The sequence below is a fragment of the Macaca fascicularis genome, chromosome 14, assembly GCF_037993035.2.
Source record: "Macaca fascicularis isolate 582-1 chromosome 14, T2T-MFA8v1.1".
NCBI lineage: Eukaryota > Metazoa > Chordata > Mammalia > Primates > Cercopithecidae > Macaca > Macaca fascicularis.
Window position 1 is genome coordinate 118013885 of NC_088388.1, and position 25552 is coordinate 118039436.

At 51.4% G+C, this 25552-nt stretch overlaps 1 protein-coding gene and 1 long non-coding RNA gene across 8 annotated transcripts; both read left to right on the top strand.

Annotated features, from left to right (window-relative positions):
- Positions 1-4725: 4725 nt before the first annotated feature.
- Positions 4726-5601, top strand: LOC135967140 (uncharacterized). The gene is made up of 2 exons (XR_010581033.2): positions 4726-4861; positions 5546-5601. It is a non-coding gene; the product is annotated as an uncharacterized lncRNA (long non-coding RNA).
- Positions 5602-7243: 1642 nt separating this feature from the next.
- ABCG4 (ATP binding cassette subfamily G member 4) lies at positions 7244-20609 on the top strand. 7 transcript variants are annotated; one of them, XM_074015426.1, is made up of 16 exons: positions 7244-7555; positions 8144-8393; positions 11379-11433; positions 12205-12322; positions 12439-12571; positions 12702-12752; positions 12947-13092; positions 14506-14629; positions 14741-14855; positions 15042-15184; positions 16070-16168; positions 16386-16554; positions 16658-16758; positions 18203-18361; positions 18513-18631; positions 18856-20609. In XM_074015426.1, the coding sequence occupies exons 3-16, from the start codon at positions 11379-11381 to the stop codon at positions 19079-19081; spliced, it is 1758 nt and encodes a 585-aa protein (XP_073871527.1). In that variant the 5' UTR covers positions 7244-7555; positions 8144-8393; the 3' UTR covers positions 19082-20609. The 7 variants fall into 7 exon arrangements, with proteins under 7 accessions (XP_073871527.1, XP_065385165.1, XP_073871528.1 ...); XM_065529093.1 differs by having other exon boundaries at positions 7244-7472; XM_074015427.1 differs by lacking the exon at positions 16070-16168.
- Positions 20610-25552: the final 4943 nt, after the last annotated feature.

The following is a 25552-nucleotide window of genomic DNA, read 5'->3' on the forward strand; positions in this document are numbered from 1 at the left end:
TGTGATCCCAGCTACTTGGGAGGCTGAGACAGGAGGATTTGCTTGAGCCCAGGAGGTAGAGATCACAGTGAGCTGAGATCGCAGTGCGCTAAGATCACACCATTGCATTCCAGCCCAGGTGACACAGCAAGACTGTCTCAAAAAATATATATATACACACACACACATATATAAAAGCATATATAATGTATAAATATATATTATATATAAGTATATATTTAAGTATATATAAATATGTAAGTATATATTTACATATGTATAAGTATATATAAAATATATAAGTATATATTTTTATATAAGTATATATTATATATAATATTTATATAAGTGTGCAGGGAATTCAAAGCCAGCTTTCAATGATCAGATCAAAACTACTGCAAAGTCTGCTTTAATACATGAAATTAAAAAAAATAAAGTATAGGCTGGGCACGGTGGCTCACGCCTGTAATCCCAGCACTTTGGGAGGCTGAGGCAGGCGGATCACGAGGTCAGGAGATCGAGACCATTCTGTCTAACACGGTGAAACCCCGTCTTTACTAAAAATATACAAAAAATTAACTGGGCATGGTGGTGGGCACCTGTAGTCCCAGTTACTCGGGAGGCTGAGGCAGGAGAATGGCGAGAACCCGGGAGGCGGAGCTTGCAGTGAGCTGAGATCGCACCACTGCACTCCAGCCTGGGCGACAGAGCGAGACTCCGTCTCAAAAAAAAAGAAAAAGAGGCCGGGCGCGGTGGCTCACGCCTGTAATCCCGGCACTCTGGGAGGCCAAGACGGGCGGATCACAAGGTCAGGAGATCGAGACCATCCTGGCTAACACGGTGAAACCCCGTCTCTACTAAAAAAAATACAAAAAACTAGCCTGGTGAGGTGGCGGGCACCTGTAGTCCCAGGTACTCGGGAGGCTGAGGCAGGAGAATGGTGTAAAACGCGGGAAGCGGAGCTTGCAGTGAGCTGAGATGCGGCCACTGCACTCCAGCCTGGGCGACAGAGCGAGACTCCGTCTCAAAAAAAAAAAAAAAAAAAGAAAAGAAAAGAAAAAAAAATAATAAAGTATATGGGAGGCTGTGCATAGGTTATACGGAAATACTAAACCATTTTATATTGGGACTTGAACATCTGTGGACTTTGATTATCCGAAGGGAGTCCCAGAACCAATCTCCCACAGATACTGAGGGACGACTGTACAAATGTACAATATTTGGTCTTTTCCCTCATTTCCCGGCATACAACTTCTAAAATCCTTGGACTCTTCACAGTGTAAGTGTCTTTTTGTGACCCAGTGAGTTGACTGAGGGCTGGCAGCACCTAGGTAGCTTCAGGATGGGGGCTGATCACGGGAAAGAACAAGGCAGGATTAGAGGGTTGAGACTTTCAGCCCCACCCCACAACCACCAGGAAGGGGAGAGGGGCTGAAGGTTGAGTTGATCACCAATGACCAATGATTTAATCAATCATGCCTATGTAATGAAGCCTCCATAAAAACTCAAAGGAGGTTCAGAGAGCTTCTGGATAGCTGAACATGTGAAGGTTCCTAGAGAGTTCCTGGAGAGTGCATAGAAGTTCTCCACCCTCTGGCTGGGCACGGTGGCTCATGCCTGTAATCCTAGCACTTTGGGAGGCTGAGGTGGGCGGATTGCCTGAGCTCAGGAGTTTGAGACCAGTGTGAGCAACACGGTGAAACCTCGTCTCTACTAAATACAAAAATCAGCCGGGCGTGGCAGCATACACCTGTAATCTCAGCTACTCATGAGGCTGAGACAGGAGAATCATTTGAACCCGGGAGGCGGAGGTTGCAGTGAGCCGAGATCGCGACACTGCACTCTAGCCTGGGCGACAGAGCGAGACTTCGTCTCAAAAAAAAAAAAAAAAAAAGGAAGTTCTCCACCCTCTTCCCACATACCTCACCTATTGCCTCTCTTTGTCTGTATTCTGTGTAATATCCTTTATAATAAGCTGATAAGTGTAAGTAAAGTGTTTCCCCAAGTTCTATTAGCCACTCTAGCAAATTAATCAAACCAAACGAGAGGGTTGAGGGAACCATGATTTATAGCCAGTTGGTCAGAAGCATGAACAGAAACAACCTGCGGCTTGTGATTGGCATTGGAAGTGGGGGGTAGTCTGTGGGACTGAGCCCTCAACCTGTGGCATCTGACACGATCTCCAGGCAGGTAGTGTTGGAATTGAATTGAATTAGAGGACAACCAGCTGGCGTCCACTGCAGAATTGATTGCTTGCTTAAAGTGTAGGGCAAAACACCCACACGTCTGGCGTCAGAAGTGTGTTGTGAGAATACAGTAAGAGAAACTGAGTTTGTTTATTTCTGTATATTCTCAACCCATATTAAGGATAGGAGAACAGGGCCCAGAGAAAAGCTGGGGAGACACCTGATCTGTAAAGCTGGTTCCACCCAAAAGATACAACCAAGAGGTGTGGTGCGAGTTCAAGTTTTAAGAGAAGGAAGAAAAAGAGATAAGAGACTTGGGCAGAGACCCTTGGCATTCTGCAGCTTTGGAGAACCCCACTTTCTTCTTATCAAAGGAAATGGTGGTACATAGCAGGAGAGAGAGGGAGAGACAAACACTGCACTTTAAAAATTCACTTTAAAATTGCTTCATTTTGTTTCGTTGTTTTTATAATTTTTTTTTTTTTTTTTTGAGATGGAGTTTCACTCTCGTCACCCAGACTGGAGTATAATGGCACGATCTCTGCTCACTGCAACCTCTGCCTCCCAGGTTCAAGTGATTCTCCTGCCTCAGCCTCCCAAGTAGCTGGAATTACAGGTATGTGCCACCACGCCCAGCTAATTTTTGTATTTTTAGTAGAGACAGGCTTTCACCATGTTGACCAGGCTGGTCTCGAACTCCTAACTTCAGGTGATCCACCCGCCTCAGCCTCCCAAAGTGCTGGGATTACAGGCGTGAGCCACTACGCCCAGCCTATAATTTTTTTAAAAAGCAACAGCAACAGCAGAGACTCTGCCTAGTCTCTAAGGGGTCAGGAGAGGTAATCAATAGTTACCCCTCCACGGCCTCCACGCAGCGCCTATGCACATTTTTCCTTCCTGCCTTGAGGAGCCACAGGAGGACTGGAGAGCTTTGCTGCTACATACTGGCAGGAACCCTGAAGCCAGCTGATTGGGTGGGGCAGGGTGGGGGTTTGTCCTCAGTCTCGTCTTTATCCACCCCTCCTTCCTGGTCCTGGGCTGCATCTCTCCAAGTGACCAGCAGAGGGGCCTTCATTAACAAATACACTTCAAAACCATTCTGTCCAGAGGTGACAGACTGTCATGATGCTCAAGGGAGGCACAGTGGAAGAGGGACCTGGGATGGTGGAAGCAGAACTGGTCAGTTACAATATCCCCCCAGTCGAATTCCTTTCCAGCTCCCATAGGACCCTGGTAACCCTCCTTTTTTCCATAGGCCCACAAAGCTGCTTACCAACTGCTTCTCCCACAAATCCCTGCCCAGAGCAGCCTGTGTCTGTTAGATTAGCTCCTGGCACTAAGCTGAGATGGGAATTTTCTGCTTCTGCCTTGCTCCTCTTAAGCCAATTATCATCAACCCTTACATGTCATGTCTGGGCCTAGGGAAACATGCCCTGGATGGAGGCTCTGTCTTAGTGGTGGGGGTGAGGAGGTCTGGGGTGGGAGTTGGGAGAATCCTAGAGGAGGGGGAGAATCCATCTCAGGGAATGGGAGGAGTTCTGTTTGGAGGAATAGAGGAGGATCCACCTGGACATTGGAGAAAGTCTGTGGTGGGAAATAGGGGGCTTGTTCTGGGGATGGGAGATTTAGACTAAGGAAAGAAGGTTCTTTTAAGCAACGGTTCTCAAAAGGTGGTCCCTGGACTAGCAGCATCAGCATTACTTGAGAACATTAGAGATATAAATTCTCTGGCTCCACCCCAGATACTGAATCAAAAACTCTGGGAGTAGAGCCCAGTAATCTAATCAGTGTTTTAACAAGCTCTCTAGATGATGTGGATGTGCGCTCAAATTTGAGGACCACTGCTCTTGAGTTACAAGGTCTACTCTAGGAGTTGGAACTGTGTGTTCTCAGGAATCAAAGGTCCATCCTGGGGGATACGTGGTGGGAGTGGGGAGTATCTCTAGGATGGAAAGGGTCTGTGCTAGTGGACCTCTGGAAGGTTGGAAAGGTTCTATATCCTAGAATTAGAAAGGTCCGTTGAGGGGAACTGAGAAAATCTGCTTTATAAAGTGGGAAGGTGACAATAGGTAATGAGGAAGTCTGACATCATACATAAAGCCATGGTTTAGGATCACTGAGACCTGGATTTGAATCCCTACATTCATCACACTAGCTACGTACTTCATACTTGTACTTAACATTTCTGAGCTTCAGTTCCTTATCTAAAACATGGAAGAATAATACTGACTTCATAACATTGTTACAAGGACTGGTTAGACTGTTCGGTTAATGGGTATTTATGGAGTTCATTTTCTTTTTTTTAATTTTTAATTTTTTAATTTTTAATTTTTTTTTTTTTTTTGGTAGAGATGGGGTCTCCTTACATTGCCCACGCTGGTCTCAAAATCCTGGGCTCAAACAGTCCTCCTGCCTGAGCCTCCCAAAGTGCTGGGATTACAGGTATGAGCCACCACACCTGGTTTTGAGTGCAATTTCTGTGTCCAAGTTCTAGGAACATAGTGGAGAAAGAGACTGGCCCAGCCCTTTACTCAGATATCAACCATAGCTCTATGCTATGTGCCTAGCAAGTAGTAGGCATCCAGTAAATGTAGTTTCCCCTCTTTGCTAAGGAAAGGAAGATTCATCTGGGGGAAGGAAATGAGCCTGAACCATGGTGTGACCTGGAAGTAAGAATGTATGGTCTATGCAGTGGCGTGATCATGGCTCACTGCAGCCTTAACATCCCAGGCTCAAGTGATCCTCCTGCCTTGGCCTCCCGAGTAGCTGGGACTACAGGCATGTGCCACTACGTCTGGCTTATTTATTTGTGTATTTACTTATTCATTTAATTTTATTTTTTGAGACAGAGTCTTGCTGTGTCTTCCAGGCTGGAGTGCAGCGGCGTGATCTTGGCTCACTACAACCTCCGCCTCCCGGGTTCAAGCGATTCTTGTGCCCTAGCCTCCAAAGTATTATAGGCATGAGCCACCATGCCTGGCTAATTATTCTAATATTAGTAGAGATGGGATCTCGCCATGTTGGCCAGGCTGGTCTCAAACTCCTGACCTCAAGTTATCCACCCGCCTTGGCCTCCCAAAGTGCTGGGATTACAGGCGTGAGACACCATTCCTGGCCTATAGTCTATTCTTGAGAATGAAAAATTGTAATCTGCTGAGTGTGGTGGCTCACGCCTGTAATCCCAGCACTTTGGGAGGCTGAGGCGGGTGGATCGCTTGAGGTCAGAAGTTTGAAACCAGCCTGGTCAACATGGTGAAACCCCATCTCTACAAAAAATACAAAAAGTAGTCAGGTGTGCTGGTGTGTGCTAGTAGTCCCAGCTACTCAGGAGGGTAAGGCAGGAGAATCACTTCAACCCGGGAGATAGAGGCTGCAGTGAGCTGAGATCTCACCACTGCTCTCCAGCCTGGGTGCCAGAATGAGACTATTAAAGAAAGAGAGAGAGAGAGAGAGAGAGAGAGAGAGAGAGAGAGAGAGAAAATAAGAAAGGAAAAAAGGAAGGAAAGAAGGAAAGAAGGAAAAGAAAGAAAAGAAGGATGGAAGGAAGGAAGGAAAAAGAAAGTTGTGTGCCAAAGAATAAAGCTGGGTGGTATTAAGACATGGAGGTTATATCAGGAGGATGAAGAGCCTGTCTAGAAAACAGAGGGAGACAGTCCATTTGGGAATAAGGTTCTGAGAGGCCCAATTAGCAGGGTAGGTAAAAGCTGGGACTTTGGGGTTCAAGCCCTGCTCTGCCATCAACTATTGCTTAACCTCCCTATGCCTCAGTTTTTCATCTCTAAAGGGGGGTTGTAAAACCTGTCTCATAGGGATATTGTGAAGATTAAATGAGATAATGCCTAGTACAAAGTAGTTAATAAATGCAACTGTTGGGGGATGGGAGGTCTATAGTAGCTGATGGGAGGTTGACTTGGAGAATGGAGGGTCCATCTGGAGAATAGGAGGTTGGTCCTGAGGAATGGTGGTGATGGTGGGGCATGGAGTTGGGGGAAGACAGGAAAGACTGGATCCAAACCCCACATAAACCTCACTGTTACAGGGCGGGGCCTAGAGAAATCCTCCAGGGACCACCAGCTTTTAGGGCTGTGGAGAGGTGGTTGGCAGTGGAGAGGTTTGACTGCTAGTAACCTCTCAACTGCTGCAAGTAAGGAGAAGCCTCAGCGGTGGCAGTCGCACCAGCGGCCTCAGAGCCTTCCCTCCCATCGTCTCTGCTGTGTGACAGGTGGGAACTTAAAAGCTCAGGTCACGTGTCTTGGCTAGCTAACCTACTTACCCCTTGAAGACATAATGGCTGGGACAGGCAAGGACCAAGAGGAATTGGCTGAGAAAGGGGCAGAGCAAGGGAAAGCCCCAAGTATGTTCTGGGGACCTACATTTGAAGTCTTTGGGGGCAAGGGAGAGAATGTGCAGGTGCATGAGATTCCCGGAGCACTGTCTGTGAGCCCTCTGCATGCCCTGGCACACAGGTCCCTCCAGGATATGGCATGTGCCTGTCTTGAAGGCCTGTATCTGGCTAGGTGACTGCAGTCGGAGCAGACTGAGCACTGGGTTCCAGTTTAACTCTGGAGCTGCTGCAGGCTCTCCCAAAGCTGCTGCCATTTCCCCGTCTTTATTAGTGTCCTAACCCAGAGAAAGTGTGAATGGGGAAAGGGGAGTATGTTCCAATGTCCCAAGGCTCCTGCGTTTTTGAAAGCCTTTGTACCTAGTTTGGGGATTCCTGGAGGGAGGCCTGCACTCATGGGCTGGAACTGAGGGAAATTGTTGGGGAGCTGGTATCGTGTGTGAAGACAGACTGACACCTTTACAATCCCTCCACTTCTCCCCACCCCCAACACCACTGCCTAATCTGTCTTCCAGAGACTTGTCCCCACGGAATGACTCCAGCTCTCCTTTCCTCACTGCCTCCAAGTCGGCCCTTTGCCATCAACCCCCAGTCCTGAGTTCACCCCTGCACCCGATCCGGCCCACGCGCCGCAAGCGCTGCTCTCTCCTTTGCCGTCCTCGCCCACCGCGGGCTGCCGGGCGGCGCGGGCCCTTTAAGAACGGCGGGACCGGCGAGCAGTAGCTGGGAGGAGAGCGCAGTCGCCCCGCGGGCTCGGAGGACACAGCGTCCGGGTCCAGGCTCTGGGAAGCGGGTGTGCACAGCCCAGCGGAGTCGGGGCGCGACCCCAACCGCCTCTCACCATCCTTGCCATCTTCTCCGAGCCGAGGGCCGGCCGTCCTGCCTCGCCTGCCCCGCCCCGGCCCCGCCCCGGCCCGGGCAGCCGGGACCGGGAGCCGGGACGCGGGTGCCGCAGCCCGAGGCAGGTAAGGGGATCCCCGGCTCTCCGTCCCTGGTCCGTGGCAGCGCTGAGCATCCCTGCCTCGCACCAGCCCGGGGGCGCGTCAAGGTGACTAGGCATGCGGGAGACGGGGCGGGGGCTTGAGCCGCCGTGGGGTGCTTAGTTTTGAGTCCGGGTGGTGCGCCTGGCTTTGGGGACAGCCCGGGGCACGCGGGCCCGGGGGTGCCGGCGGGAGGGGCCGGCCTGGGCATCGTGCCAAGGGATGGGGAGTGGGACGCAGCTGGAGGCCTGAAGCCTCCTCCTCTCCGCCTTCCCCTGGTCCGCCCTGCACTCACCCTGATACCCCGACCTCCTAGCTGGCAGCCTCGGCCGGCTGCCCCTTCTCCCCCGCCCCCTATCCCTTCAGTCCCCAGGGGCTGCTGGCCTGCGGGGTAAGGAGATTAGAGAAGCCGCGGGGAGGAAGGAGCGATTGAGGGCTTCAAGGGGACGGGCTGGAGCCAGGTTGGAGCTGGGCTGCCCGGGACTGAGCGTCTCCGTGCGGGGAGTGGGGGGCGGGGGCAGAGTGCGGGGCTAACAGTCGCGGATCTGCCCCGAGAAGGAGGTGGGGAGTGGGGGCGGGGGAAGCATTGGAACGCCAGGGAGCTTTGAGCGGGGCTCCGTAGTCTGCCCCAAACTGAGCAGGCCCTCTCCCCGCAGGCCGGCGGCGTGATGGCGGAGAAGGCGCTGGAGGCTGTGGGCTGTGGACTAGGTCCGGGGGCTGTGGCCATGGCAGTGACGCTGGAGGACGGGGCGGAACCCCCTGTGCTGACCACACACCTGAAGAAGGTGGAGAACCACATCACTGAAGCCCAGCGCTTCTCCCACCTACCCAAGCGCTCAGCCGTGGACATCGAGTTCGTGGAGCTGTCCTATTCCGTGCGGGAGGGGCCCTGCTGGCGCAAAAGGGGTAGGGAACAGCCTGGTAGGGGGAGTCCGTGGGCCCTCTCTGAGTTGCCTCTCCAGAAGCATGAGGCCTGGGTGTCCCATGTTCGGCAAGTCCTGCACCAGTGGGCTCTGTGGAAACACTAAAATCTGGGTCCCAGCCCGTTGCTCACTGCACTGTTGGGGTGTCAGGATCTACTCTCCCCCACACCTGTGAGCACCATGGGATACTGGGTGCAATTGGTTATTGAAGCTTTATCTTCTAAAGAGATCCTGTGACCTCTGGTCCTTGAGTGGTCCTTGATGAGTTTTCCTTCTTTTGTTTATGGAGGATTCCTAACTGTGAGGACTACTATGAAAAAGCAAGGGGCTGTGTCTGCAGGGTTGAGCAATACCCTTGGACCTAATTATAAAGACGTTCTCATTCCTGTCATCTTACTCCATTCTTACCACAGTGCTCAGAAGCAGGGAGGGTGGCGGTTTGGCAGGATAGATGTCATCTCTTTGTTACTAATAAGGAAACTGAGGCCCAGGGAAGTTGAGTAACTTGACCAATGTCACACAGCTAGTCAAGTGGCAGAGCTGGGACCAGAAGCCTGGTTTCCCAGCTCTCCATGCATTGTTCTTTTCTCTCTCTTCCCTGTACAGCAGTCCCATCACCTCCACCTTCCTGCCCATGAGAACAGGTTCCCCTGAACCCTGAGCAGCCCCTGCAGCCCCTACCCTGAGCAGCTTTAGCTGGTAATAGGGAAGCTGAGGCTGTTTCCCAGAGCCTGGGTGTGGGCTGGGGTGGGGCTGGGACATTGTTCTCTGAGGTTTGACAGATAGGTTTGGGGTGCTTCAGAGCAGGGCTGAGCATGATCTTCTCTGCACTCTCCAAACCCTCATTCCCAAGAGTGACCAAAAGGTCACATGGCTGAGCCAATGGAAACTGAGGCATCTAGGCTTCCTGCCCAGTGTGCCCTGTCCCTAAGCAGCCTCTTTCAGTCCTGAGACCAGCTCTGGGCAAGATGATGAGGCAGTTGTTATTTCCTTAGCTCTCTCATTTCCTCATAATTTTAAGAAGAAACTAAGATTGTTTTAAAAATGTGTCTAGACGGGCCAGCTCTCCAGTTGCTTCCATGTGCCAGCTACAGATTGATACCCCTCACCTGGTCCTTCCCTCCTTTTGACCTTGCCAGCCTCATTCTGCTCTACTGGCCATTTTGCCATTTTTTTCATCCGTCATCCCTTTCTCTGGCCCCTGCCCTCCCCTCGATGACTTCTCTTTTCCTTTGAATCCCTCTCCCCTTCTTTAGAGGACAGAAAGCAGTTAGGGGTAGGCAGAAAGGAAAGAAAGCAAGGGGGATGGAGAGAGAGTGAGTTCTGCCTTTCCCAAGTGAGGATTTGTTATCTCCCCTAAATATATATGACGTTTCTTATTTTTTCAAAACAGCTTCCTTTTAATTATTATTAATAATCTCACTTAACATTAATAATAACCTTATTAAGTCCTTGGGAATATATATTATTATCCTTCCTTTATAGATGAGGAGTCAGAGGCCTTAAACATTAAGTGACTTGACAAAATTGCAAAGAGAGCTACTGACGGCAGCAGAACTAGAATACCAGTGTCTCTCCAGCCCAAGGGCCTGGCTGGTCTCTTCAGTTGTGGGACAGAGGTTCCTAGTCACTTATAAGCTGTGTGACCTTGGGCAGGCTGCTTACCCGTTCTTGGCCTTGCTTTTCTCATCTGTAAACAGGGATGATAAGAATACACAGACGTGTGAAGCTCAGCTGAGGCGGTATCTGTGAGAGGCAAATGTAAGATGATTTTTGTGTTAGGCATCAGTGTTCAACCAGCTACTGTAATTAATTGAGGGGAAGGTTCGTTGTTGCCAGTTTCTTCTCCTGCAAGAGATCACTTCCTGTGAGTGGCTCTGAAAGGCATATGCTGGAGTGCACCACCAAATGTCTCTGACTGATGGCGAGGAGGACTGAGGCAGAGGGCTAGAGCCCACGGCTTCCCTCTCCCAGGAAAGAACTTGCTGTGTGACCCTGGGTGAGTCACTAGATGTCTCTGGTCCCCAGTTGCCTCACCCATGTTGTTAGAGAAACAGTTGAAGCTTTGTAAACCATGGGTACCATCCAGGCAGTTGCTGTGATCCGGACCTGACAGTGGGCAGGAGCTGCTCCCCCTTCTGATGGGAAGCATCCAGAGGGACAGCCGGGCCCAGAACACAGTCCTGGGTGTTGTGGAGGGAGGGTTAAATATGCCTTCCCTTCACTGTCTCCACTAAGGACACTAAGGAGGTGAAATGGGGAGGGACTTGGGCTCTGTGGGGGTTAGAGGGGGCCGCAATGAGCAAGGTGCTAGGTAAGGGATTGGCATGTCCTCAACTACGAGGCACGTCTGCCAGCATCGCAAGCGAGGCCCTCCTTGATGGTTTTATCCTTCCCCTCCACTTCCATGTCTCACCAGGTCACTCCATGTAGGTTCTGCCCTCTGTTCCTTGGATTGTGAGTGTAAATACACATACTTTTATATCACAGAGCTTTTCCTCCCAAAGCCTGGAGGGCCTCTGCTTTCCCTTTGCCTTTTAGAATCCTGCTCATCCTCCGAGGCTTAGCTCAAACGCCACCTCTTCCATGAGGCCAGTCTTGATTTTCCCCTTGCCCCTCCGACTCACATCAATTCCATTGTTTTGCATTCTCACAGCACATTTTTTGTACTTCTGTTATAACTCTAATTTGATTTTTCTTCATAGATTTTTTTGTCTGTCTATCTTACTTAGATTATGACCTTCTTGAATACAAAAACTATGTCTTCCTCAATTTTTGTCCAGTGTTTGGTACAGAGCTTGGTATATAGTAGATATCAATAAGCATTTGTCAAGTAGGATTAATAGTAAAATGTCACTTTTTAATGCATTCTATGTGCCAAGCACTGTGTCATATGTTTTACATATATTATCTCATTGAATCTTTACAACAACCCTATGAGATAGGTACTATCATCCTCATTTTACAGATGAGGGACCTGGAGCTCAGAGAGGTTAAGCAACTTGCCCGAGGTCACACAGCTGGTAAGTGTGGAGCCAGAATTTGAACCCAGATCCACCTGACTCCAAACCGTGCTCTAAATGCATATGCTGCCTTCCAATGAATGAATGAAAGGTGAGATTTTACTGGGCCATGTAGGGGCTAGAGAGACAAGCCTGGTGGGCAGAGAGAGTGCAAAGAAGAAGGCTTTTTCTGAATTAGGGAAAAGCTCTGAGAACTCACGCTCATGGAACAGACACTTACTGAACATCTACTACAGGCCAGACAGTCTACTGAGATTACCAAGATGAGTGAGACACTGCCCCCAAGGAGCTCACTGACTAAGAGGCTGGGAGAGTGGGGCAAGTGACAGGCACATCAAGTAACAAACATGCTAGGATAGGAGAGGTGCTATGGAAACACAGGGGATAGGCAGCCAGCTCGGGCTGTAGTAGTGGGCAAGTTTTCCTGGAGGGGGTGAGACAGTGGCCGCTGTGATTACAGAAGAGGACCAGGGGCTTCTACAGCTTTGATCCCCTCTCCACACCCATCTATGAGACATGTGGATTTTCCCACGCCCTTTAGAAGAGGATTGTTGCCTCTGGTACTTTGATATTAGTGGTGGTGGTTTCTAGGGGGACGGGATGAGAGGGACAGGTTCCTGCCAGGGCTATGAGGGTTGTTCCTCCATCCTAACCCAATCACACTGAATAGGGACTACCTATTTCACTGATAGCCATGGCTGCTCCTAAGAATTTTGGGGGTACCTCTGTTCACTGCAGCCTGACCAAAAATTCCTCCTCTCCTCACTGCAGGTTATAAGACCCTTCTCAAGTGCCTCTCAGGTAAATTCTGCCGCCGGGAACTGATTGGCATCATGGGCCCCTCAGGGGCTGGCAAGTCCACCTTCATGAACATCTTGGCAGGATACAGGTAAGAATGAGACTGGGGTGGAATGGGGGCAGGACTCAGGAAGAAGTATCCCTTGGGGAACACAGAAGGTATTCTGAAGTGGCTTTGACCCCCATCCTCAACCCACATCCCCGCAGGGAGTCTGGAATGAAGGGGCAGATCCTGGTTAATGGGAGGCCGCGGGAGCTGAGGACTTTCCGCAAGATGTCCTGCTACATCATGCAAGATGACATGCTGCTGCCGCACCTCACGGTGTTGGAAGCCATGATGGTGAGGGCTGGATAGTCCCCTCCTCCCAGCAACCCCCTCTGTCTGCTGTCCCCACCTTCCCCATCGGCGGAGGGGTCAAGGCAGAGCTCTCTCCCACACATACCTCTCTCGCTTACTCTCTGGACCCCAGGTCTCTGCTAACCTGAAGCTGAGTGAGAAGCAGGAGGTGAAGAAGGAGCTGGTGAGTGGAGAAGGGAGGCAGCGGCGCCACTCCCTTTTGTGGTGCTGCTGAGCTCAAGGCCCCGAGCTGGGGGTGGGAGAGTGGCGGCCTAGGCTGAGACAGTGGACTTAAGGGAGATGCTTTTTGAAGCTGGGGTGGTGCCTGGGGGAAGCAGAGACTCCGAAGCTGACCTGGCATGGGTGGGGTGGGGCCAGGTGACAGAGATCCTGACGGCACTGGGCCTGATGTCGTGCTCCCACACGAGGACAGCCCTGCTCTCCGGCGGGCAGAGGAAGCGTCTGGCCATCGCCCTGGAGCTGGTCAATAACCCGCCTGTCATGTTCTTTGATGAGCCCACCAGGTAGTTCTCTTCACCCTTTCCCACCAGCATACCCCTCTCCTCTCGGCCCTGCGCCAGGGCTGGAGGCTGTATCTTCTCCATGATCCAGAGCCTCTGTTCACATCCTCCTGGGGCCAAGATAAGGGCTTCTTCCTCATCTCCGTCCTTGCCAAATCTGTTGCTGTGAGTGGCCCCATCCTTCATCCGGGCAGAGATCCAGATGTCCTCCCCGATTGACACCTCCCTCTCCAGTCACCCTCGGCCATCAGTCACCAAGTCCTGTTGATTCCGCCTCCTTTTGATATCTCTCATATTTGCCCTGCCCCATCGCTAATGTTGATGTTAAATTCAGGACAGCAACAGATTCTTATCTCCTTGTCTCCAGTGTCTCCCAGTCAGTCCTTCCTCCAAACTGTAGCTAGAGTGAACTTTCTTTTATTTTTTTAAGACGGAGTCTCGCTCTGTCAACCAGGCTGGAGTGCAGTGGTGCAATCTTGGCTCACTGCAACCTCTGCCTCCTGGGTTCAAGTGATTCTCCTGCCTCAGTCCCTTGAGTAGCTGGGATTACAGGCAGGTACTACCATGCCTGGCTAATTTTTGTATTTTTAGTAGAGACGGGGTTTCACCATGTTGGTCAGGCTGGTCTTGAACTTCTGACCTTGTGATCCACCCGCCTTGGCCTCCCAAAGTGCTGGGATTACAGGTGTGAGCCACCATGCCTGACCAGAGTGAACTTTCTAAACACAAGTCTGCAGTGCTCACTCCCCTGCTTAAAACATGCAGTGTTTCCTGTCCCACTTGTCCTCAAAATATAAAGTCAGGTGACTTACAAGGGCCTGGTCTGAACCTACTTCTCCAGCCTCATGTCATGTACTTTATGCTCTAATAATACTGAGTTGCTTATAATTCCCTGGTCAAGCCACGTGTTTCATGCCTCTAAGCTTTGCCCATGCTGTGTCTTCTGCTGGAATGCCCTTCACCACTGTGCCTCCCCTCTTCCCTTCACCTGCTTAGCTCTTACTCCTGGGCTCGCTCAGGAACCTTCTCTGACTACCCTCCAACACCTGATACAGCTGAGCTGAATCCTCCCCCTCTTTCACCCAGTGTTGCTACAGCACTTTCCGCATTACCCAAAATCATCTGTGTGCTTGTCTCTCTCTCCTTCCAGACCAGAGTCTATGTATTATTTATGCATCATTGTAATCCCAGTGCCTGGCATACAACAGGTCCTCAATATATGCTTATTAAACTGAACCGTGCTCTGGGCTTCTGGGTATACCTCCAAGTGCCTGAACAGTAAAGGATACAGATGTGGCCAGAGTGCCCTCTTCCTGCCAGCTTCATCCCCTTCACAGCAGCTGCCCCACCCCAGACACTCCCTTCTTTTGGCCTCACCCACCTCACGTGGCCCCCTGGTGGCCTCTCTCTGGACAGTGGTCTGGATAGCGCCTCTTGTTTCCAAGTGGTGTCCCTCATGAAGTCCCTGGCACAGGGGGGCCGTACCATCATCTGCACCATCCACCAGCCCAGTGCCAAGCTCTTTGAGATGTTTGACAAGGTGAGTGTCTCCAGGCCTCAAGGAGGATTGGCTTGAGATGGAGGGATGGAAGGGGGTCAGTAGGGGTGCTTGGCCCGCTGCTCCTTCCTTACCCTTCTCTTTCTGCTGCAGCTCTACATCCTGAGCCAGGGTCAGTGCATCTTCAAAGGTGTGGTCACCAACCTGATCCCCTATCTAAAGGGACTCGGCTTGCATTGCCCCACTTACCACAACCCGGCTGACTTCAGTGAGTGGGGGTCGTTGGTAGGGGCTGGGAAACGGCAGCGGGCCGAACCTGGAGGCTCTGCACTCAGGCCTTCTAGGGATAGGGATCTCACCGTCGCCTGCCTTCCCCACACACCCAAGGCGGGACTGACTTGCCCTTGGGAAGTGAGGATGAATCTAAACTGACCTCTCCACTCTGTGTCCCCAGTCATCGAGGTGGCCTCTGGCGAGTATGGAGACCTGAACCCCATGTTGTTCAGGGCTGTGCAGAATGGGCTGTGTGCCATGGCTGAGAAGAAGAGCAGCCCTGAGAAGAACGAGGTCCCTGCCCCCTGCCCCCCTTGTCCTCCGGTGAGTAGGAGTGGAGAGGGCAGAGAGGGCATAGTTGGGGAGGGGAGACTGGACCATGGACAGTGGCCCTGTCAAAGAGGCTGTTCCCTGGAGGCATTGCAACCATTGGGTACGGAAGAACCTAGGACTTGGAATCGACCTACTATGAACAGCACCGTGACCTTAGGCACGTTATTTAACCTCCTTGAGCTCCAGTTTCCTCATTCACGTATTCATTTGGCAAGTTCTTGTTGAGCAGCTACAGTGTGCTGTCCTTGGTCCTGGCATAGTGCTCATCTGGTAAGCAAGATCAACATGGTCCCCAGCCTCGTAGCCAGTGTGGCTTACTGTTCTCTCTAACTTAGAGATGATGATACTTACCTCACAGGGTGATTGGGAGGACTAATCAGATAATCACATAAAGCTCTTAGCACTGTAGCTGGTACAGCGGGCATCTGCCCGGTGCTAGTTCTCTTCCTTAAATGAGACACTATAACCCCTGAAAACCAGATTGGTTAGTCTTTGTTGTTATTGTTGTCATTATCATCATTATTAAATAATATTACTGTATAATTAGTGGCATAAAGGAATTATACCCTTAGAGTTAATATGTTTTGATGGATTAAAGAAGTAACTGATCTATTATTAGCCACCACGGGTGTCCATTACTTTCTTTCCATCTCCTCCCTCCCAAGTTTTTGCCCCCTCTTTGTGTCTGAATCTCACTCGGATTCACACCCCTAAGCCTGGCTTTCAGGAACACAATTTAATGGTGGAAGATTCTCTGTAGACTTGGAGGACCCCTGCCCTGGGGAAGAGCTCTGAGGTTTTTAATTCACTGAGCTGGGTGTTCTGTGGGTGAATGGGGTAGGCTCACCTGATCCCGATCCAATTTCTTCTTCCCAGGAAGTGGATCCCATTGAAAGCCACACCTTTGCCACCAGCACTCTCACACAGTTCTGCATCCTCTTCAAGAGGACCTTCCTGTCCATCCTCAGGGACACGGTGAGGCGTCAGGCTAGGGGAGAGGAGGCTGGCACAGGCCTGACCTTTTGGGCTGTAGGCTCCTAGCAGCTGAGATGGGAATGGGGACCCTCCCTCACAGCCCCACAATGTGCCTGTGGGTCTCTGTGCCTGTGAGGACAGCTCCGAGTTCCTACCCTGCTCTGTGGCTTGCCCTGGCCTGTAACACATCCCTCTCCTGGTGATGACCCCTCCCAAGGTCCTGACCCACCTGCGGTTCATGTCCCACGTGGTTATTGGCGTGCTCATCGGCCTCCTCTACCTGCATATTGGTGACGATGCCAGCAAGGTCTTCAACAACACCGGCTGCCTCTTCTTCTCCATGCTGTTCCTCATGTTCGCCGCCCTCATGCCAACTGTGCTCACCTGTGAGCTGACCTGCCCTGGGCATGGGGCAAGGGCGTGGGTGCTGGGGCTTGGGGCAGGGGCCAGGGTGTTGGCTGGCTGTGCCTAAGCAGCCTGTGTCCTCAGTCCCCCTAGAAATGGCGGTCTTCATGAGGGAGCACCTCAACTACTGGTACAGTCTCAAAGCGTATTACCTGGCCAAGACCATGGCTGACGTGCCCTTTCAGGTGGGCCTCTTCCTCCCACCTGCCCAGTGCCTCCATCTTGTTTTGCTCCTTCTATCCTTGCTTTCTTGCCTCCCTCAAACTTGTCACTTTCCTTCCTTTGCTGTCCTTCTACTCACTTAGCAAATAGATGGTGAGTACCTATCATAGGCCAGGCTCTGTACCAGGCCTTAGGGATATAGCAATGAACTAGACTGATATAGTCTTGACCACGTGGAACTTATGTTTTAATAAGAACAACTGACAGCAAACAGAAAACGATGAAAATAACCCTATAGGGCCGGGCGCGGTGGCTTACGCCTGTAATCCCAGCACTTTGGGAGGCCGAGGCTGGAGGATCACTTGAGCTCAGGAGTCTGAGACCAGCCTAGGCAACATGACGAAATCCCATCTCTACTGAAAATACAAAAATTAGTGAGGCATGGTGTTGTGCACCTATAGTCCCAGCTACTGGGGGCAGTGGGGGTTTGAGGGCAGTGTTGAGGTGGGAGGATTGCTTGAGCCCAGGAGGCAGAGGTTGCAGTAAGCCTCCAGATTGCGCCACTGCACTCTAGCCTGGATGAGTTAGTGAGAGACCCTGTCTCAAAAAAAAAAAAAAGAGGAAATAGCCCTACAAATGACTCTGTAACTCTTATTAGGGGCGGTCGACAATGGTGTACTCTCTGGCTCTTACTGCCACTTGCTATCTGTAAGATCTTGGGCAAATCACTCTCTTTGCTAAAGTGTCCCCATCTATAAAGTGGAATTACAATACTATCTACCTGAGGATTGTTAGAATTGAATGAGTTAATGTATATAAAGTACTTAGAATAGTGCCTGGCACACACGAAGTGCCAAATAAATGTTAGCTGGTTGTTGTTACTGCCAGTACCACCCTGTTCCAAGCATCAGGGCCACCAGTAGTCCACAGGATGCATTTGTGTAAATTAGAAAAAGGTACCCCTTCCTCAGGGTGGACAGCACAACAGGATGCTTGGCTTAATGAGAAGAGCACAAGCTGGACCTTTGGCCTTTGGTTGGCTCTTGGTTACATGCCCTTGAGCAGGGGATGACTGTATTTAGTAGGCTCAGACCCTGACCCCTAGGAGTTGGTAGCTCATGGGGGAACAAAATGGCTCTCCTATGGAGAGTTAATTAATTAACAATATAATGAATAAGCTGGTCCAGGTGGGAAGGACTTTAGACGCTCAGGGAAGGGAAAAGTCACTGTGCCTGAAGCAGTCACGGTTGACCCAACGGAACACGTGAGACAAGATAAGTGAGGGTCATATGGCCAGGGAGGAAGGGGACGTGTGTCAGTCTGGGGGACAGCTTGAACGAGAGTGTGGAGGCAGGATGGGCACCCTGGGAATAGGTATTCTAGAGGCCCAGGCTTGGGTGGAGTGGAGGTCTTGGCTGCTGCACCCCTGGCTTGAAGTCCACTGCCCAGTCCGTGCCCACTCCCCAGGTGGTGTGTCCGGTGGTGTACTGCAGCATTGTGTACTGGATGACGGGCCAGCCCGCTGAGACCAGCCGCTTCCTGCTCTTCTCAGCCCTGGCCACTGCCACCGCCTTGGTGGCCCAATCTTTGGGGCTGCTGATCGGAGCTGCTTCCAACTCCCTACAGGTGGGAGGCCGGCAGCTGGGGATTCCCAAGGTGGGAGGAGGTCTTGTGGGAGGAAGCAGGGCCTGGTGCAAGGGGTAGGGTGGAGCTCTAGGAAACCTGGGTTTGTCTTGGTCACCCCTATGATGGCCTGGCCCCTTCTCGTCCCCTCTAGGTGGCCACCTTTGTGGGCCCAGTTACCGCCATCCCTGTCCTCTTATTCTCCGGCTTCTTTGTCAGCTTCAAGACCATCCCCACTTACCTGCAATGGAGCTCCTATCTCTCCTATGTCAGGTCAGTACCCCTGCCCTCCTCATTCGCCTCTGCTTCTCCCTGGAGGAGTCCATACCCAGGGCTTCCTGGGTTGTGCCAAGTCTGCTGCCTGCCCCATTATCCTTTGGGCAGGGGCACCCTGGCTGTGCCCCAGGGATGAAAGCATTGCAGCTGGGCTCTGGCAGTTTTCTCAGAGAGCAGGGACCCTGTGTGCTGTGTCCTATCTGACATCCTTGCCTGCCTAGGTATGGCTTTGAGGGTGTGATCCTGACGATCTATGGCATGGAGCGAGGAGACCTGACATGTTTAGAGGAACGCTGTCCGTTCCGCGAGCCACAGAGCATCCTCCGAGCGCTGGATGTGGAGGATGCCAAGCTCTACATGGACTTCCTGGTCTTGGGCATCTTCTTCCTAGCCCTGCGGCTGCTGGCCTACCTTGTGCTCCGTTACCGGGTCAAGTCAGAGAGATAGAGGCTTGCCCCAGCCTATACCCCAGCCCCTGCAGCAGGAAGCCCCCAGCCCTAGCCCTTTGGGACTGTTTTAACCTTATAGACTTGGGCACTGGTTCCTGGCGGGGCTACCCTCTCCTCCCTTGGCTCCTCCACAGGTTGGCTGTCGGACTGCACTCCCAACCTGGACTCTGGGAGTGGGGGCTCCAGCCCTCCCCACCATGCCCAGGAGTCTTCCCAAGTTGATGCAGTTTGTAGCTTCCTCCCTACTCTCTCCAACACCTGCATGCAAAGACCACTGGGAGGCTGCTCCTTCCTTCCTGCCCATGGCACCCTCCTCTGCTGTCTGCCTGGGAGCCCCAGGCTCTCCAGACCCCCACTTACAACTGACCAAAGTGGCCCCCTCTGGGGGTCCCCACCACACAAGTGTTTGTAAACTGGGCTGCTATAAGGTTGGAGTTCCAGGGCTGGGCCCTGGTGGGGTCCCCTGGAAGTCCCATTATGGAAGTTGAAATGGACAGGGAGGGACTCTGGAAGTCTCTTCCTCCTCCTCCCCTTCTCCCCACCCCTAGACCCTGGCTCACTTGGACAATCTGCCAGGACAGAAGCTGGATTTTCTGTCTAGGTCACCACTCCCAATCCTGGGGATTGGAGAGGCCTGGGGCTGTGGGATGCCCCGTCCCCCTCCCCATCACCTTTGGTGGGAGTAGGGCCTGGTGGCACCTGTGCAATAATGTATGTGTTTCTCTCCCACCTGCCACTGGAACTGGAGAATGCACTTTATTCTGGGGGGTGAGTGGGGGAAGACCCAACCCTCCTTTCTCGCTGCCCCTGACGCATGCACGGTCTCGTGATGCTCCCTCCCTCTCCGGAGTGACAGGCACATACATGCGAACAGGCCATCTCAGCCCTACACACTTGCCATCCTCTACAGTGCAGAGGAAGAGTGATGGTGGCATGCTGGTGGTGGCGGGAGGACAGTGCCAACCTCCTCCTGGGGATCCCATGTTGGAGACTCTAAGGATAAGGCTGGTGCTGCCCAGGGTGTCTACAGGACCTGCAGGTGTCTACCCCCAAGTCTTCTCTCCTCCCGAGCCAGGGGTGGCACAGGGCACTAGATCCCTGGAGTTCAGGACCCAACACAAGCACAAACACGGGCATAAGTTGGCCTTGGCCACTGCCACCCATGGCCCTCCTTTTGTGCTCCATGCTGGCATCTTCACTCCCCTACCCCTTCCCCAGCCACTGCTGTTCATTCAAACCCCTGTCCGTGTCCCTCCACCATTCCTATCAGCAGGTGGCCCCTGGGCATCAGAACAGCCTGCCCTGGGCACCAGGTGGCGGACACAGAGCATGTCTGGCTTTCCTGGTGGGTCCAGGCTCATTCTGTTTCTTGTTTCCCCTCCCCCAGGGCTCATTTCCCTCCTTTTTCCTGTACACATCCGTGTCTACCTCCTCTCACCCTGCCACAGATTCTTCCTATCACACAGAGATGCCAGTTGTATTCGTGGATTTCACCCATTATTAATAAAACCTATATTTATACAGTATGCAATGTGTAAATGTGTGTGGATCTGCCTCCTGGTACTGTGCGCTGCAAGGGGATCTTCAAAGCATTTGGCAAGATGCTTGTCGGCTGTAGGGAGTCTGTGGCAGGTGATGGTAGGTCCTAGGTACATGTCAAGCTAGTGAACATGTAGCTTAAGAAATATTTGTCAGGCCGGGCGCGGTGGCTCACGCCTGTAATCCCAGCACTTTGGGAGGCCGAGGCGGGCGGATCACAAGGTCAGGAGATCGAGACCACGGTGAAACCCCGTCTCTACTAAAAATACAAAAAATTAGCCGGGCGCGGTTGTGGGCGCCTGTAGTCCCAGCTACTCGGGAGGCTGAGGCAGGAGAATGGCGTGAACCCGGGAGGCGGAGCTTGCAGTGAGCCGAGATTGCGCCACTGCACTCCAGCCTGGGCGACAGAGCGAGACTCCGTCTCAAAAAAAAAAAAAAAAAAAAAAAAATTTGTGTCACCGGGCATGGTGGCTCATGCCTGTAATCCCAGCACTTTGGGAGGCCGAGGCAGGTGGATCACGGGGTCAGGAGATCGAGACCATCTTGGCTAACACGGTGAAACCCCGTCTCTACCAAAAATACAAAAAATTAGCCGGGCATGGTGGTGGGCGCCTGTAGTCTCAGCTACTCGGGAGGTTGAGGCAGGAGAATGGCATGAACCCGGGAGACGGAGGTTGCAGTAAGCTAAGATTGCGCCACTGCACTCCAACCTGGGCAACAGAGTGAGACTCCGTCTCAAAAAAAAAAAAAAAAAAAAAGATAAAAATATTTGTGTCATGCTTTCCATTTCACAGAGGCTTCACTTTCATTCTCTCAAGGGAGTCCCATGCTGCCCCTGCACTATCCTTGTTTGTAGGTGAGAGAACTGAGACTTGGGTTAAGGAACTTACCCAAGGGCCCTCAACGAATGGAGGAGGAGTAAGGCCTGGAGACCAGATCTTCTGCCTCCGTAGTCCTCATTCTTGGCATTGGTCAATGACACTTGTTCATGGTGGATCCACATGCTGTGTGGGGGACCTGTGTGTCTGTTGCATGGGCGAGTTCTTGCCCAAATGATGCCTGCCTCTGTCTTCAGGACTCACTGAGGCCTGGGTGTGCCTGCAGGGGTGGGGTGTGTTAATGGTTCTGGAGGACAGTGAGAAGCAGAAAAGACCCTGGAGCCCCATCCCTAGGATGGGGGTGGTGGGGACCTCACTGGGTTTATTTGCCTTTCCCCTTTGCTTCTCTTCTTTCCACCCAGCCACCCTTCCCGGGGCTGAACTGTCAGCCACCAGGAATACAAATGGGTTTGGTGACTGGGGGTTTGAATCAGGCAAGTGTCCAGAAGTTCTTGAGGGCTGGGGGCAGGACAACCCAAGAAGCAGCACACGGACTTGCCCTCTTCTCTCCTGGGCCTGCGGCTTGGGGACTGAAGGAAATGACTGGCATCAACCTGCCAGCTGCCTGGGACACCCTAGTGCCACACGTAGACTTAAGTGACCCAAACTAAACTAGGCTCCAATTTATGAGTGGTTGGGTGCTCACCTGGAGATGAATGACTTTTTTTTTTTTTCTTATGGAGGTTTGTGATGGGAGTGGAAAGCATGAAGGAGTTCAAGCTGCTGGAATTCTAGTTAGATTTAGAGGGCATTCTGGGTGCCACCTTCTCCCTGGAGTGATGCCAAGAGATGGCTTTTGACATATCAAAGGGCATGAAATCCCACCATTAAAGAATCTTTCTTAAGATTCTTATTGTACTCTCTCTATTTTTCTTTTTTATTTAAAGACAGGGTCTCACTCTGTCACCTAGGCTGCAGTGCAGTGGTACAAACATAGCTCATTGCAGCCTTGAACTCCTGGGCTCAAGGGATCCTCCTCCCTCAGTCTCCTGGGTAGCTGGGACCATAGGTGTATGCCACTATGCCCAGATAATTTTAAATTTTTTTTTTTTGAGACAGAGTTTCACTCTCGTTGCCCAGGCTTGAGTGCAACGGCGCGATCTCGGCTCACCACAGCCTCCACCTCCCAGGTTCAAGCGATTCTCCTACCTCAGCCTCCCGAGTAGCTGGGGTTACAGGCATGCACCACCACGTCCAGCTAATTTTGTATTTTTAGTAGAGATGGGGTTTCTCCACCTTGGTCAGGCTGGTCTCGAACTCCTAACCTCAGGCCTAATTTTTAAAATTTTTAAAATGTAGAGATGGGATCTCATCATGTTGCCCAGGCTGGTCTCCACCTCCCGGGCTGAAACATTCCTCTCAGCTCAGCCTCCAAAAGTGTTAGGATTATAGGCATGAGCCACTATGCCCGGCCCTCTTTCTCTTTTTAAAACGTAAATACTAGGGCATGGCATGGTAGCTCACACCTGTAATTCCAGGACTTTGGGAGGCCCCATCACTACAACTCTCTATAAAAACAAACAAACAATTAGCTGGGCAAGGTGGCAGTGCTTGTAGTCCTAGTTACTTGGGAGGCTGAGGTGAGAGGATCACTTGAGCCCAGGAGTTTGAGATTACAGTGAGCTGTGATTGTGCCACTGCACCCTAGCCTAGGTGACAGAGTGACACCCTGTTAAAAACAAAACAAAACAAAAAAACAGTAAATACTTCTGAAAGGGTTAAACACTTATAGATTCACACATTTACAAGTTCCTGTGGGAGCCAATGAAGGCCATCGGCCTTCCAGAGCCAGCAAAGGCCATGCGGGCACAGAGAACATTTGTAGAGTGGCTCACATATTTGCTAAGAGAGCTCTTTTGATTCCCACAGCAACCCCACGAGATTGCTAGGATGAGCACTATCATCTCCTTTTATAGAAAAGGAGTCCAGGCACGGTAGCTCATGCCTGTATCCCAGCACTTTGGGAGGCCGAGACAGGCAGATCACCTGAGGTCAGAGTTTGAGATCGGCCTGACCAACATGGAGAAACCCCGTCTCTACTAAAAATACAAAAATTAGCCAGGCATGGTGGTGCATGCCTGTAATCCCAGCTACTCAGGAGGCTGAGGCAGGAGAATCTCTTGAACCTGGGAGGCGGAGGTTGCAGTGAGCCGAGATCGCACCATTGCACTCCAGCCTGGGCAACGAGAGTGAAACTCTGCCTCAAAATAAATAAATAAATAAAAATAAGAATACAAAATAGAAAAGGAAACCTAGGCTTGAAGAAATAACTTGAGCAAGCTCTTGAGATACTGTATTCTTTTGTTTTTTTTGGAAATGGAGTCTCTCTCTCTCTGCCACCCAGGCTGGAGTACAGTGGCACCATCTCAGCTCACTGCAACCTTCGCCTCTGGGGCTCAAGCAATTCTCCTGCCTCAGCCTCCCAAGTAGCTGGGATTAGAGGCGTGCACCACCACACCTGGTTGATTTTTTTGTATTTTTAGTAGAGATGGGGTTTCACCATGTAACCCTGATGGTCTCGAACTCCTGAGCTCAGGCGATCCACCCACATTGGCCTCCCAAAGTGCTGGGATTACAGGCATGAGCCACCACGCCCGGCCGACATCATCTTCTTTAACACAATCACCTTCTCTGTCCAGACCTATGCAAAGTGCTGAAGACCAGAGTTGACCAAGACAGTTGTCCATGCAATAATTCTTTTTTTTTTTTTTTGAGACAGGGTCTCGTTCTGTCACCCATGCTAGAGTACAAGGTGCAGTCATGGCTTACTGTAGCCTCAACCTCCTGGGCTCAAGGGATCCTCTCATCTCAGCCTCTAGAGTAGCTGGGACTGCAGGTGCATGCCACCATGCCTGGCTAATTTTTTTTTTTTAATTATTTTTTGTGGAGTCAGGGTTTTATTATGTTGCCCAAGCAGGTCTCAAAACTCCTGGGCTCAAGCGATCCTTCTGCCTCAGCCTCCTAAAGTGCTGGGATTGCAGGTGTGAGCGACCACACTCCGGCCTCATGCTATAATTTTTTTTTTTTTTTTTTTAGACAGAGTCTCACTCTAGCCAAGGCTGGAGTGTGCAGTGGCATGATCTTGGCTCACTGCAACCTCTGCCTTCTGCATTCCAGTGATTCTCCTGCCTTAGTCTCCTGAGTAGCTGGGACTACAGGTGCCTGCCACCACGCCTGGCTAATTTTTTTGTATTTTTAGTAGAGATGGGGTTTCACCATGTTGGTCAGGCTGGTCTCGAAGGTCAGGATCACTGACCTCAGGTGATCCACCCACCTCGGCCTCCCAGAGTGCTGGGATTCTAGGCGTGAGCCACTGTGCCCCATCCTGAGGTCACACAACAGAGGACATGCCCATGGCATGACTCACAGTACTTCTGTCTGCAAGAGGTCAAAGTATATGTTATTAATAAAACCTACATGGCTGTCGTATCCATGGGGAAGGTGACAGGGAAGGAAAACAGATTGCTCTGAGCTGTGTCCAGGAGCTGCCGCCAGGTGACTGCCTTGCATGGCTAGGTAAGTGGAATTAAGCTAGAGGAGTTTATCAGGCCCAAACTGTCACCCCTGAGACTACATTCATGGGGTTCCTATACTTCCCCTCCCACATTCCATTCTACTCTCCTTGAAGAACCTCTTTTTAAAACGCAAATGTGTTGTTCACCCTGCTGCTGGCATGCCCTGCCCTTCCTTTCTCTGATTTATTTATTTATTGAGACAGGGTCTCTCTTTATTGCCCAGGTTGGAGTGCCGTGGCACAATCTCGGTTCACTGTGACCTCTGCCTCCCAGGTTCAAGCAATTCTCCTGCTTCAGTCTCCCCAGTAGCTGTGAGTATAGGCGTGTGCCACCATGCCCAGATAATTTTTTGTGCTTTTATTTTTATTTTTGAGACAGAGTTTCACTTTATCTCCCAAGCTAGAGTGCAGTGGCATAATCTTGGCTCACTGCAACCTCTGCCTCCCAAGTTCAAGCAATTCTTGTGCCTCAGCCTCCTGAGTAGCTGCTACTACAGGCCCACGCCACCACTCCTGGTTGATTTTTTTTTTTTTTTTT

Excerpts from the sequence above, each read along its gene's own strand:
- ABCG4 (XM_005579901.4), top strand. The coding sequence starts at position 8,156 with ATGGCGGAGAAGGCGCTGGAGGCTGTGGGCTGTGGACTAGGTCCGGGG. Across the intron at positions 14,630-14,740 it reads TCTTTGAGATGTTTGACAAG|CTCTACATCCTGAGCCAGGG; the intron begins GTGAGTGTCTCC and ends TTTCTGCTGCAG. Across the intron at positions 18,362-18,512 it reads CTGCTTCCAACTCCCTACAG|GTGGCCACCTTTGTGGGCCC; the intron begins GTGGGAGGCCGG and ends CGTCCCCTCTAG.